Source organism: Corvus kubaryi, unplaced genomic scaffold (assembly GCF_017639235.1).
Source record: "Corvus kubaryi isolate FWS band 111438036 unplaced genomic scaffold, C.kubaryi_AGA036_p1.0 66, whole genome shotgun sequence".
Classification (NCBI taxonomy): Eukaryota; Metazoa; Chordata; class Aves; order Passeriformes; family Corvidae; genus Corvus; species Corvus kubaryi.
In genome coordinates, this window is record NW_024582054.1 from 4382825 (window position 1) to 4397591 (window position 14767).

Sequence of the window (14767 nt, forward strand, 5' to 3'; positions counted from 1 at the left end):
GTTTTTGGTGTCTTCCTACTGGGGTTTCCAATCAAGTATTAAAACACTACATTAAAAATAATCTAAAAAATACTATGAAAGCAAAATTAACTATGCTATTCTAGCAGAATTATCTGCAGTCTACCAGTTGCCAGAAAAACACAGTGTATTAAACAGGTTTCTGATAGAGAGATGCTTTATGTGTTCTTCCTCTTTTTTTCTTTACAATCAGTACATTATCAGCCAATAGAAGACACATAATCAAAACTCTGGCACCTGCTTTCAGGCAGTCTTAAAATTTGCATAAATTAAGAATGAGAGTTAATTTAAAAAGTGCAGTATAAATAAGGAAGAATGTTGCTGAAATGCAACCAAATGTGCCACTTTTGGACATTTCTGTCCCAGTCTCTTCATCTGTTCCTCACACGAAAGTGCTTCTATAAATACCATTATTTTTATAATCTGACCCTAAATCTTTTTCAGTGCTACTGTGTCATTTTTGTGATTAGGGGAACAGCCCTTCACATGCCATTGTATATGGTGTGGCACCGGAGGCTCATGCATAAGAGAAAAGTTCCAGTATTCTGGTCTTGGTTCCTTTCTCCTCGCTCCTCCCCCATGGCTCCCATGCCTCCACCCCTTCAACTGCTCTTCAACACTGAGCTAATAGTAACCACCTTAGCACACTACTCAGCTCTCATTCTTGGATCACAGTAGCCTAATTAGAGACTTCTATTTTATATGCAAATTGGAATTGGGGTTTTTTTCACATCTCCTATACACATCATTTAACATTAATCTCTGCTGAATTTCATCAGATGGTTTGTCACCCAACTACTCAGTATTTCAACGCCCTTATTTGCAGTAATATTTCATTTCTCTACAAATAATAATTTTCATAATTCACTAAGATACAACCTGTAAATAGCTGTACAGCTGTAAGAAAAAACCCAAACCAAAAAACCAAACAACACTCCTGATCTCTTTTTCCCTATATATAAAGGACCAACATGTAGAACCCGAAGGTTTGGGTTTTTTATAAAAAAAGGCAAACAAAAAAAACCCTGATGATGGCCTTTTTTCTTATATATACAGGTCTACCATTCCCCTACTGTCACTATCATAAAAAGAAAGAACTTTCAGAAATATATTTACCACAAGAAATGAAAATAATATTGATCTCCCTCAAACTCAGTCAAGCCCTTAATCACTTCTGATATTATCAATTATGATAGGATAACATTAATTTTCCTTCAGAGATCTCAAGAATCATCAGAACATATTCTTACAGGGTAAATATAACCAAACAAAACTCAATGTAACAGGTCACATGGAAAATTATTAGGGCTTTTATATAAACTTGATTTACTTATACACTTGCCAAAAGCTATTTGCTGCTTAATGAAGCTGAGCATGTTTTCTCCTCTCATTCATGCTAAGTGACATACCATTTAAGAAATTACTTTTCCAGTGAGAACAGAAGGCACTGAAAACATTGCCCAGTATAAGGGGTCAGATGAAAAGTACTGTGTTAGAGCTGGTCAGAAGATGCCCTAGGAAACTAGGTTTCAGGTGATGGCTGGTACAGAGATACATATTTAGAAAAATGGAAAATAAAAGAAATTCAGGAGGAATTCAGACAAAATTGGTTGCTACAGTCACAGAGGGGGCAGAGATATTTTTATGCTGGAAAACAAGAGGTTCTAAATCCTGTTTCTAATGTATTTAATTAAGAAAGACTGAATAGACAAACAGGTCTGTGGTAGTGAAAAATCTGATACACATTGATGTCCCTAAGGGCAACAGTTTAAATGCTGGGCAACCAGAAATGCTTAAAGGATGAACAATATTTTTGTTGTAAATTAACTTTCAGCTATTTTTGTTCTCTGTTTGCAGGAGAACTACAGAACTATTTTGTTTGCTTTAGAAAGTAAATAATAATATTACTAAAATGATTTTGTCTTAGCATTGCATTTCAACTTAAATGGATGCACGGTCTTCGTGTTTTTCCCTTCCCCATGTGGCAATATTCCATGATCTGGAAATCACAGGCTAAACTTTTATATGTTCATAAGACTAAGTTACACAATACAATATAAAATGCATTCATTTAAATCCTACTCACATTAGGGAACAGGAATTTATAACAATGCTTCAGCATTTGCTATATTCAAGACAGCCTGGATGAGCAAGGTGGTGAGGTGGTCTCATCTGTCATTTCTAGAGACATGAAGTCTCTGAAGCCACAAAGCCTATGAAACTTAAGATAGAAGACAGCAGGAAAACAAAAAGTGACAATTCCTATTTTCATGTGGAAAGTTAGTGAGTATACTTTTTCATACGAGTGTCTGGGCATTTGATGCCCTTGCCAGGAAAGCAGAGGAATGCTTTTGATACATTCACCAGTCCTAGATCAGAGTTTGATAGACACTTCAGCCATCTCTCATTTTACATTCTTTTTGTAAAGGTGTTTTTTTGGTTGAGAGTCTGTGATTGCAGTGAGTATCCATCATCCACAGAAGATGAGTGAAACACATGAAAAGCCCCTTCAGTGAGTACTCCCTAAGGAGTTTCTATACGAAAACTTGAGATAGCAATAGTTATAGCATGAAGAACAGTCATGTCCTTCAAGCAGAAACAGTCTCAAACCTATCAGAGCAGAAACAATCCGAAAGTCAAAACTGATATTCACAACTACTGATGGCTTCATAGGTGGGGAAAAAAATCCCACAATAGAAAAGGCATTCTTATGAAACACTCATATTTCACTGGTGTGAGAGTGTGCCTGGACTATTCAGGCTTGCACAGCCATGGTTGGCACCAAAAGCCTAGAGCCAGAACCCAATGTAATACAGACTGCACTTTCCAGAAAAAGGAGCAAAATCAGTTTTAGAAGAAACAAAACTTAGATCAACAAAGGAGTCATGAGAAGAAAAAATGACACAATACAACAGATAATGAAACTACAGTCAACAAGGAGCAATATAATGATACTATATAATATGAATAATCCATTGGTGACAAGAACTACAAGAGTGATGCACAAATGCATGGCCAAGAGTACATTATCAATACTGCAGGGGGTGCAAATCTCTAGCTTGTTGCACAAATGCATACATGTGAACGAAAAATTAAACTAAAGTAATTTTTTGTTTTATATAAAGTTTTTGACAATTTTGTCACATCATCCCACACACAAAACTTTAGTTCTCGCCAGCATGGAAACAATAACATCTGTAACATCATTTAAGGATTAATACAGCAAGTAAAAACTTAGAGTTCTTTCTGTCATCTAAACAATGACATATGTAGCTTGAAAACAGTGTCATACGTAGCTTAAAAAAGAACACTAGTCACTGATTAACTCTACTAATGCAGGATTTGGAAATTAACTCAGGAAGAAATCTGTGTGTACACCAGGTGAACTTTGATTACAGGGAAATATGATGAGACATAAGGGTGTTTCAACTTAACACATCCCACTTCTCAATTGTCCTAGACGGATTCACATCCATAAGAAAGTCTCCTCCATGAAAACCTAACAAGCAATAGGAAAAGCAAACCTGCAAGTTTATCAGGGATTTCATACACTAAGTTGAGATCTCAGTGTCAATTTTTTGTTAGGACATTTGCAAAAGGTTTTAGAGACTTTCTTTACCTGGATGCAGGAGTACAATGAAACTGTCTACTGGATAGTCAGCCTCTGAGTGCATGTTAAGAGAGTTCAAAGACAAGCCCTCAGTTTAAGCCAACACACAGTCCAGCATAAGTAGCAATCTAATGGAAGAACACATGACCACCACATATGGCCTTTAAATCCTTTTAAACTTGTATCTGTAAGCTTTAGAGTCTATGGAGATGCTACTTGTTAATACTCACTAGACATTCAATGGATGTCATGCTTAGTAAGAGCTCTTGTACTGTTAGTAATTATAATTTGAGAACTAGAAGAAAGAAAACATGGGCAGAAAAACTAAGAACCAGGATTGTCGTTCTTGCAAGTTAATTGCAAGGTCTCTTGGTGCTTTAGGATTAGTGGGAGTATACACTTTTAACAGCTTGAGCATCTTCAGAAAACTTATTCTGAGTGGGCAAACCTTTTTTGTTTGTGCTGGATCCAAACAGATAAACGAGCAGTAATCTCAGTATTGTCATCAAATTCTGATGTCTCCCATCATAAACCCTGGGTAAACTTTTTGTGAAGATCCTTGGCCAGTGCTGATACACTTAGCAGATGAATATCCATATAGTGACGAAGTAAACCAGATCCAGGACTTAAACTCCTGTGCAAAACTGTGATAACAGCACATCTCCTTGTTCATGTAAAGCGAGGCTGATTCTGCAGAAGATGCAAGAGATATTTAAATACTGCCCCCAGTCTCCAGTATGGAGACACAAAACTAGTTTTGTGAAGCCACAGTCCTATTCTTGTGGACTATCCACCACAGTAGTTATGCCTACCTTTCTTTAACTTGTGGGTTTTTTTATACAAACTGGGACTACAAATTGGCACTTGCTGACAAATCGCTACTTATTTTTACCACACATTGATAAATATGGAAATGCTTTGAATGATCAAGGCCAGCATCTCTTAGGTGCACACAAAGATTGCATGAATTTCATCAGCTACTCTTACCAGCAAAAAGAACAGATTCTGGGATACAGCATTATGTAGGTATATGACATCACAAAGCCAGCAAATCAAATTATTTCTGAGAAAGTCTTGGGATAGACTGATTTTAATTGTAATCATATCAGAGCTGCATATTTTTGATGGCAGGGAGTACAGCTTTGCTCTGAAATACATCTCACTGACATGGAAATCGACTTCCTTTGTTCCTACAATGTTCCTAAAAATGACTGTGTGGAAAAGTTAAAATCTTTTGAATTCCTAATTCATCTAGGGCAACTGACCTCTAAGAAGACACAATGTTCACCATTTCCCTTCTGGCTACTTCATTCTCCCTCATAGTTTTTATCATTTTCTACTCTTGGGTCTTTATCACTGGAATCTACTTTCTCAAAAGACTTAACACAATCTGAGAAGAATGTGTTTCAGCTATGCTGAAATATGAAAATTCATAAAAATTTTCATATATTAAACACATGTTAACACATACTTCTAAAGAAAAAAAGAGAGCTATCCTATCATTATTCAGGGGAAAATGTCTGTAGTCTTAAATGTAACCTTTACTACTTTATGCATATATACCTTCATTTAAAGAGTACCTACAGAAGAATCAGGAGTGTTCTTTGAGGAGCATAAAGCGTGTCTTGTGAAAGGGTGGTTAATGGAATTAAAAAACCCCTCCCATCTTGTTCCAGAACTGCTTTACATCTAAATTTAAAATTTAAAACCAGCACTAACAAAGTATTTCGAACAAGATTTCTTAAAACTAACTACCACAGGAGGCAACCATTTGACTTTATTCTCTACACTGGAGTATCTGTCTCGTGCCACAAATATTATAGGAATGAAATGTTCTGGCAATGGCTTTCTTGTGCATATTACTTTCATGAATTAAGGACCTGCTACAAAATCAATTTCTGGTCTTGACATGAGATGCATGCATATGTCTACATGAAAAGTATATAGGAAAGCATATAAAAAACCCAACACAAAACAAATTCCTTTCTGCTGTTGATTTGCAAATCCTAGCAAACCAAGTATTTTTTTTTAGAAATCTGTTAATGAGCAGTCTTCTCATTCACTGAGTCTTCTACTATAATAACCACCGTTCACCACATCATATATTTCCTTTGTAATGGCAGAATGCTGAAATCAAAAAGACAATCTCTCACGGTACTATAAACCATAAGAGGATACTGTTGACAGAAATCTATAGGCACATCATGCAAACTTTCCCTAATCTGTCAAAGTCATAAATTTCTCTTTATTCTTGAAACAACATCCATGTTGTTCATCAAAACCAGTGCTGCCTGATACGCTTGCCGGGCCCTATGCACACAAAAGCATTTGGCTTGGAAGACCTCTCCTTTAGGCACATACTATTATGGTAGATGAGGAACAAGGATGAAATCTGACACCGCATTTTTGCTAGTTTGGAAAGCTTCTTGCTCACAGGATGAATAATTCTGATGAGAACAGAAGTCTAGGGAAAGTTGAAACAATGACACCTTCTCAGAAATGTGCTGCAATTTCTATATTTACTGTTTTTATCTGTTCCCGAAGTGTTTTAAAACCAGCAGGTATTGAAAATGAAGTGACATTGCTTTAACTGGTGTAGAGGAATGACAAGAATGCAGATGGTAGTATATCCATTTATGCATTCTCTGAAAGCTTCTTTTATGAAGCAGTAGATCATGGGATAAAAGACCTTCTAGAAGAGTTTTCAGGGGGGAGACCTGTGATGGTATCTAGGTAAGGCTACCTATTGAGTGTTCTCACTTTGGGAACCTAAGCACCTATGACAAAAATCTAGGGAAGGTAAGTTTCATGACACTTCGTTTCAGACTGATACAGATGCTGTGGAATTGTAGTGGTGATTGGTTCCACACAATTCTTCCTAACCTTGGTAAGGTGCAAGAGACTAGTAAGGGTACTTGTTCTCACTTCTGCCGTAACTACTCCTCATTCATATGCCTACAGTAGTGTTCTACCTAAGATATAATTACATGAATTAACAAAACCAACACACTGGTTTTCCTCATAAGTTATTTTGAGCTGCAAAAGAGGTTAATCTACCACCTTTTCTAGAATATATGCAAATGCTAAGAGACTTATTTATTTGTCATAGTAATTATTGCTCTCTGTCTGATAAAGTACCTCCTTTGCCATTTAAGAAAGCAGTATACTTTTTTAAGGACTATCAGAACACATGAAAATTACAACTCCTTTAAATATAATTCAACAATCCACCAAGTTAAATCATATTTTAAAAGTGGAGCTATTATTTTTGCATATTTCATCAAATTAACTCCCTTAATATTTCATGCTTAAACAGGGGAGGGATAGTTGTGAAGCAAAATAACTGAATTAAGGTGCATGGGAAAAGATTCTGTTCTCTCTAGAACTAATATTCCAGTGACTTGCTTTCTATTTTCTCCTCTCTCCTCTTTCTACTCAAATCAGCTAGGAGAGCCTTTCAGATGTTAAAACTACCCCCTATATTTACTGCAAGGATACTCAATCTCCCGGTTTACCAGTTGCTATTCAGAATACATATGTACAAAATAATACTTTTTGATATCCAATATATATCTGTCTTGGCATCTTCCAGAAGTGCCTTGTTTCATATAAGTAACATGTGTTGCAGCTTCAGAAATTAAATCAGTTAAGGTGTTTGAAGCGGCCTGACTTCCATCACAACCTCAAAAACCCATTACGTGAACAAGACAGGACAGCTACCAGAAACAAGTAAAAGAAGGGATTTTCCCCCAACACTTTAAATAGCTCTGACTTTGAACAATAAAATTCTTCCTCCACACTTACATCCTGGCACAACTGAGACTAATGAGTAACCCATCCTTTGATGCTTCCTAGGATCTCAAGCACTTAAACACCAGCTAAGTAAGAAAAAGCTGAAAATTCAGAACAGGTCTCCCAAGCAGGTGACAGATTCCTGTGACTAGTAATCTTGCAGTAAGTTCCTAAACGTAAAATTATTTCTTATTTCCCAACATTCCACTTTTCTTTGTTCACTGAACTCAGTTTAGTACGATGAAGCCAGAAATACCAGCTTTCTTCCTCTTCAACATTAACAAAATGTCAGTGGAATTGGATTTCTTATATTAAAGGAAAAAGAGTGTGGTTTAGGGTTTTTGTAATATTTTTTAAATAGTTTTGGAGCAGTTCTCTGATCATCTTGAATATACCACTAAAAAATTTTGAAAGCCTTCTTTCTTTCTTTTCTTTCTTTCTTTTATTCCAAGACCAAAGTCTGAACACTGGATCTATCCTAATAAATCACGCTCCCCTTGATAAAATTCAGGATAGAGGAGTCCATGAATCTTAGATGACAAAAATAAATTTTGATCATGATGATGTGATAACTTTGACTGATGCAGATACATGCACTCACTGTGCAGCGACTTGCTTGCAGTGGGTTTGATACTAATTGAAGAGGAATAAATTCTCACCATTTACACACTGCGAAGTCACGTCTACATCAGATATTATACAGTCATTTCCCTTCACAAGATTTTAGAACCACTCTTAATTCTCTTTGCACAGCTGAAAATGAGTATGTGAAACAGCACAGTGGGTTAAGCAGTCACAATGAGCAAGCAATATGTCAGACTGACCTAACAACCAAATGACTGATACTAACAACCAAATAAAGAACCAGCTACACAAACTGTGCTATCAGATCCAGGCCAAAATCCGCCCCCCCCAGTACCCATCTTTCACTCCACTGAAAAATAAAACTGACACAAATTGCTGAAGTACTTTTCATGAGTGGACTTGGATAAAGCGAATGCTGTTATAATGCACATTACTTTGAAGGTAAACTTCAGTATTTATTGTTACCACTATTCAAAATCAAAGAGCTTATAATGATTTTGAGTACCCATGACTTCATACTATCCCCTTAAGACAGACAATATTGAAAAATATGGATGTGCATTTGATCTCAAAAGCAGAAGGACACTACATATATTTTTTGTTATGAAAATACAACTCAGTGTTCATCACAGTCCTGCATCTGTCTTCACGTAGCAAAGTAGAAATAGATTGAATTACACAGGTTTCTGGCATCAAACAAATCCTGCTGAAGTCAGCTTAGGCTGAAGGTAAACCGTACTTGTAAAAATAACTAAAATTCTATTTTAGATGCATAAATATGGATCTAATAATTTTACTTTAGACACTTTCCTCTCTCCCCTATGATACACTTCAAAGCAAGAAATAACGTGGTTTTTTAATGTAACATTTCTGTAATTCTCCAAACAAAGAAATTCAGTGTGGAAAAGCAGTAATACTGTACCTTGATTTCTTCTATTTCGTCTGGCACTATCTTGTATGCAGATATAGTCCCACCCAACCTGAAATCAGGAGAAGAAAAATGTTCTCAAAATCAGTAACAGAAAATACAATATGTTAAGAGTGTCATGACTTGCTCCAAAACACAATATTCCTTCTACCAATTTAGAGGTAAAACCCAGTAAGTCTCAAATCAAAAGCAAAAAAACTCCTTTCTTTATGCAACAAAAAATCTTTGTGATTAACATAAATACTAGAAACAAGGTGTCCATCACCTTAACAATTAAGTCAACCAAGCAGAATTACCATTACCAGGATAGTATTTCTTATATTAATGGCCATCAGCAATCATATTCTATGATTTCTTGTTGATTGTCTAAGGCATATGGATGAGTTTAAATATTTGAAGCCTGATGTGCTTTGCACTGCATATTTCACTATGCTGCTATACAGTCTGAAATGCATCCAAATACAATTCTACAAATAGGAATTTTTAAATTAAATGTGCATATACAGACATCACAAATCACACGGACTCTATGGCCTCCATGTTTGAAAAATCTCTGCAGTTAATGATTGGTAATAAAAAGTGGGTAATGAGCAACAGCTGGCATTGACACGGAAAAATAGAGGGTTTTGTTCCACATGGAACTCACTGAAATGACTTTTTAAAATCCTACAAAAATCCTGGTAAAGAACAGTTCACATACTGAAGATTCGTGAATAGTATGTACTATAAATGGTGGTAAATATTACATTTTCCCCAGAGACATGCAGACATGGCTACTTTTATTTCATGAAGCAGTGACATCAACAGTGACAATTCAGACCTAAAAATATAAGTGCACTAATGACCTCCTGCTGGCTCTGCACAGCAATACTATTCATTTTCTGGATCCTACAAAAATGGAAGTCACATAAGAAACTATTTTTTGTAAACCAGTAGACACCTATCAAATGTGTATTTGAATTATCTCCCTATTACTGGAATTTTTCTTTCCAATTGTCAGCATTTCTACACATACGTATTTTCTTATATCTTGAAATTATTATAAATATTGTTTGCTCAAGTGAAAAAAGGAAGAAGAGAATAACACAGAAAATACATTACGATTTTCCATGTAAGTCCTGCCTTTCCATATCTCTACAAGCAAGTCACTCTTGTAAATGAACTGTTTGAAGGCTTTACACAGAGGATTAAGTCTGCACAGGAAAAGTCTGAAGTCCATCACTGCTCCAGGTAACATCAGCTACGATTTCTGAGGTAGAGACAGGGTTCAGATATCACAACATCCAAATTCATCATGGACAGAGAGTGTAGCAATTGCTCTCTCCCTCTGCAACTTCCATTGCTGCCATTCAGTAAGTGAGCTTAAAGTTGGAGGGAAACTTCTTTTGCCAGTGCAAGTACAGACATGAGTTTTTATTTTTCATGGCTTTTGTTCAACTGGTGTTTCTAGGGAGAGCTACAAGAAATTGGCTTTAGCATCATGACGAAAGACTGCTTCATCACCCCGTGACAAGTAACGGCTTAGATGGCACATTAACATTACACCTGACCAGTCCTATTGCTACTAGAATGAGGCCCATGAGAGAGAAACTTTTATGTACTACTTTCAGATCCATTCCTGCCTGCACTTTGGAGTACCCAAAAAATTAACTTCATTGACTTTCTACCCTCTAGCAAAAGGAGAATACAGAATCTCTGCTGCCAGCAACATGGAATTCCACCTGGCAGATTTCTTTATTGGCCACCCTTGGCACAACTACTAAGCACTTTCCTGGAATATCAGAAAAAAAAAAAAATCAAAATAATTTACTCAGTAAAGTCATCTGACTTGCTTAAACCATTAATTAACATCACTATGCAAATAGTTCTGCAAAGTTTTGTGTCAAGAGTTTAACACACTGAATCTCCAAGCTGCAGTTCAAATGGTACCACTTTTTGAAAGTAAAATGTCAGTTACCACAATTCCACATTTTTGAAAGAGAAAGACATATTAAAAATTGTTACTGTTTAAATAAACAATCTCTTACTGATAGCTTCAGATCACATATCTCTTAAGCCATTTACAATCCTACACTGACACCTTTATTTTAAAAATCCATATTACAAACATAAACAATGACAAATTTGAAGCTGAAAGAGAATCAGAGAACATTAATATACAATTTTAGCAATGCCTCAGATTTGAAACGAAGTTTTTAAGGAAGTCTATACTTCCTTCATCTCAGAACATTAGATTTCACTCAATCTTATAACTTCTGAAAGAGATCCACCACAGCAGATTATAGTAACAGATTTAACTGACAAAGGACATAAAAAAGACATTTCGTTTTGTGTATAAAGTTTGGCTGTGAGTTTCACAGAACTTTAAAGGCACATCACTGGGAGGATGCAGCTAACACACTGTGAACTCTTCTACTGGTCAGAAGTATGATATGTAAGAAACAGAACTTTTGTTTTACTATATAATAATGCGTACATAAGAAAAAAAAGATTTAAGCTACCTATTTGGCAGGCTGTGAGTAGTGAACAGTAAGATACAGACAAAATTTAAAACCACTCAACTTTTGTTTGCAAAATATCTTTCTTAGTTTCAATGTCATGCAAAAACTATTATGCTGTACCATTCACTCACCAAAGAAACTAAAGAGGCAGAACCAGTTGTGAAACGTTGCATACTCTTCACCCAAAACCCATAAATACCAGTTTATTCCAACTTCAAGGTAAATGCTCTGAGAAATTTGAAAGTGATTAATTTGGTGCTACCACATCACTGTTACAAATCTCCAAGTCTGAAATGTAAGGGACTAGACAACGTGACAGACACACAAGTTACAGAGAAAAACAAAAACATTGTGATGATTGGTCAGAAAAAAACAACAAAATCAAGGCAAATTGAAAATCAATGCAATAATGGATGTGTCCAACTTGAGGAAAACTTTATATTTCAAGTGTTTCTCTGAATTACATTTAAGTGTAACCATCAATTGTGGCCTGTCCGGAAGCTTGCTTTGTCATTGTGCAAATCCTTGATTTGATTACTGACATCGGAAAGAATAGAGACCAGACAATTACACACAGGAGATTTCAGCTACAGGATGATACACAGAGTATGACAGAGGGCTTGCATGCGGCATGTTTTTTTACTTTGTTGAGAAAAACCTTGTTTTTTTAAGAATATTTTACAGTACCATTCTTAACCACAATGTTTCAAGAAGTAACTGTGATCAGAAGAGCAAAGAACCAGCTAGCATGACTGGGTATACAATAATTACAATGGGCTTTGCATGCTAAAATATAATGCAGCAAATATTGTGTCAGAATGGCCACAATTCAGATCACTAGGAGCCCAATTTTTGTGCAGATTCACTCTTTGTCTTTCACATGTTTTAGTTTTTTTACATATTTTATTATACTTCTCTCCAGTCGAACAACTCAACATCCAGCATCTTCCAATATAAATAGCATTTTCTCTCTGATAATACACACCCAACCAAGAGCAAAGCGAAATATACAGCCAGCTACTTCCAGCACACTGAAAAGATGGTCACAAACTTCATCTAGAGAGACCTAATGTGCAAAGTCTCTCTCTCAAACTGCAGTATTTTCGCACTATAACAAGCCATGCTATTTAACAGTGAAATTATTTTAAATACTAGTTATTTTTAATGTTTCACTTGTATATGCAACAGATAATCTCAAATGTGCCACAATTTATACTCAAATTTTGATAGACATCAGTCTTATCAGCTCTGTATCATACCTTGCATGTAATACAGATAGCCCAATTCTCTAACCTCTTTGCAAAAGAGAAACGAAATTATTCCGAGATGTAGAAATAAGAGCTGACACAATAATAATGAAGAACAACACCTTATACTGGGCTAAAGTGGTGAAGGCCTTTGAGGGAAGGATCAGAAAAGATAAGATAGAAAATCCATAAAAATAATCAGGAAATAATAAATATAATTATTTTTACCAGAGGTTTTTAAAATAACAGAAACTAAGTGCCTTTATTATCTTTTCAGACTGGGTTCACAAAAGTTCACAAAAAGGATTCAGGAGAATGTGAAAAACAAGGTTTCTATAGCAACCTAAGAAATTAGCAAAATACAGGAAATAAACTGAACTAAGGCCAACACAGTTGTATTGGAACAGATGGATGCTTTACTACTTCACAGATTAAAGCAGAATACCATGGAAGAGGGAAAACTACACCCAAGTTAAGCAAAGTTGAAAACCAGGAAGAACTGTGCTCAAATGGAGACAAGAAACAATGAACCACAGCTCGAATGAAAAATACACTCAAGACAAAACTAAAAGAGAAATAAATTACAGCTCTGTTACATTATTTTAACAAGCTGACCTGTTTGCTGTTTGTGTTACTTCCCAAATAATGCAAGTTGGACTTCTGGCTGTTTTCCCCTGTGCCCCTTTACATATCCATGTTCAGATGGACTCATTGGAGTATTATTGCAGAGCTACATTTTGTGCAAGACACTTGTGCACTTGGACTGAATCTATACAGGTCAGCTTTTATAATTTGAATTCTGACCAAAGATATGAACACAGTCTTTATATACAAGCCCCACATTCAGGGACTGCCATAAGAAGCTGAGCTATTGATTCATCCGTTAACTTAATAAATGAGTCATACTAGATGCAATGAAGTAAATTTTCTAAAAATAGCTTGTAGCCAGCTTGGCTGCTGTCATCTGCTGAATTTCTCCAACGCCACTTTAATTAACATTAATCCTTCTTCAGATAGATCACTGTCTAAACAATATCAAGTTGTCACTAAGCCTCCCAGTGAAACTCTGCTTCATCTTTTAATGAAAGCAAAACTCAAATTCCTCCACTTGGCATTTTTTTTCCAGATCCATCTCACAAATATATTTGTTACCTGCCATCAGGATATTCAGTCTTTTGATTGATTTATAAACCAAGCAGATTATTCAGGAGAGACTGTTCTTGGGAGCAGACCAAATGACTGGGAGCCAGACTGGCTATTTCTAAGGCTACAGGCATGCTCATTTTATTACAGGTTACTGAATGAATACTTGCTACAATACTTCTCCTGCCAAAGCAAACTGACCAAGTCAGCATCCTTAGCCTACTCAACTGGACTACCTTGATGTTGACCCCTGTGATATCAACAAATCAACCGGCCTTGGATCCTCACATCCTCACAAAGTATTCCAAGGAAAGACGTAGCAGGATTTGAAAGCATTTGAAAGCAGCTTTTGTCTCCACTACCTGTAAGATACATTAAAAGCAGACACAGAGCTCCTTTAATTGATAACTAGTTTCTACTGACCTCTGAGAAATTGTTAAAGCACCCTGAGGGAGGTAATAAGAAAGCTGCTATTCTGGGCTCCCTTCCTACACAACAGAACACCGGCAGCTACAGCAAGCTGGGCTGCAGCTCCTATTGCTGGCTGCTCGCCAGCAATGAACTGGGCAAAACAGCTTCCAAAGAGGATCCTGGTGACAGCTTTACTTACTCGAAGGTGTAAAATGATTTGATGAAGATCCACCCCAAGTATTTTGTTTCTTTCTGGGGTTTGATTATTATTACCATTATTATTATTATCATTACTATTACTATTATTATTTTAATGGATTCAATAATTAGATCCTTGAAAACTTACTTCCCTCCTCCCCCAGTCTCAGGCTAACTTCAACACGCTGTACGGACAAACCTCACAGAAATCAAATTATTGCAGACATGCCCTCTGTCAGTTCATGTCTCTCATGAACAACAGCTCTGAGATTAAGACATCAAATGTACAGGATTCGCCCTCTGCCTCACCATGTCCCAAAGATTCTCTGCACAC

General features: G+C 36.2%; 1 protein-coding gene across 32 annotated transcripts in view; it reads right to left on the minus strand.

The window, feature by feature from the left end:
* Positions 1 to 14767, minus strand: part of GPHN (gephyrin) — a 282202-nt gene that overhangs the window by 158247 nt on the left and 109188 nt on the right. For all 32 annotated transcript variants that reach the window (XM_042047195.1, XM_042047216.1, XM_042047218.1 and 29 more), the window contains one exon: positions 8928 to 8985. In XM_042047195.1, coding sequence (XP_041903129.1) covers positions 8928 to 8985 — 58 coding nt within the window. The remainder of the gene's footprint in view (positions 1 to 8927; positions 8986 to 14767) is intronic.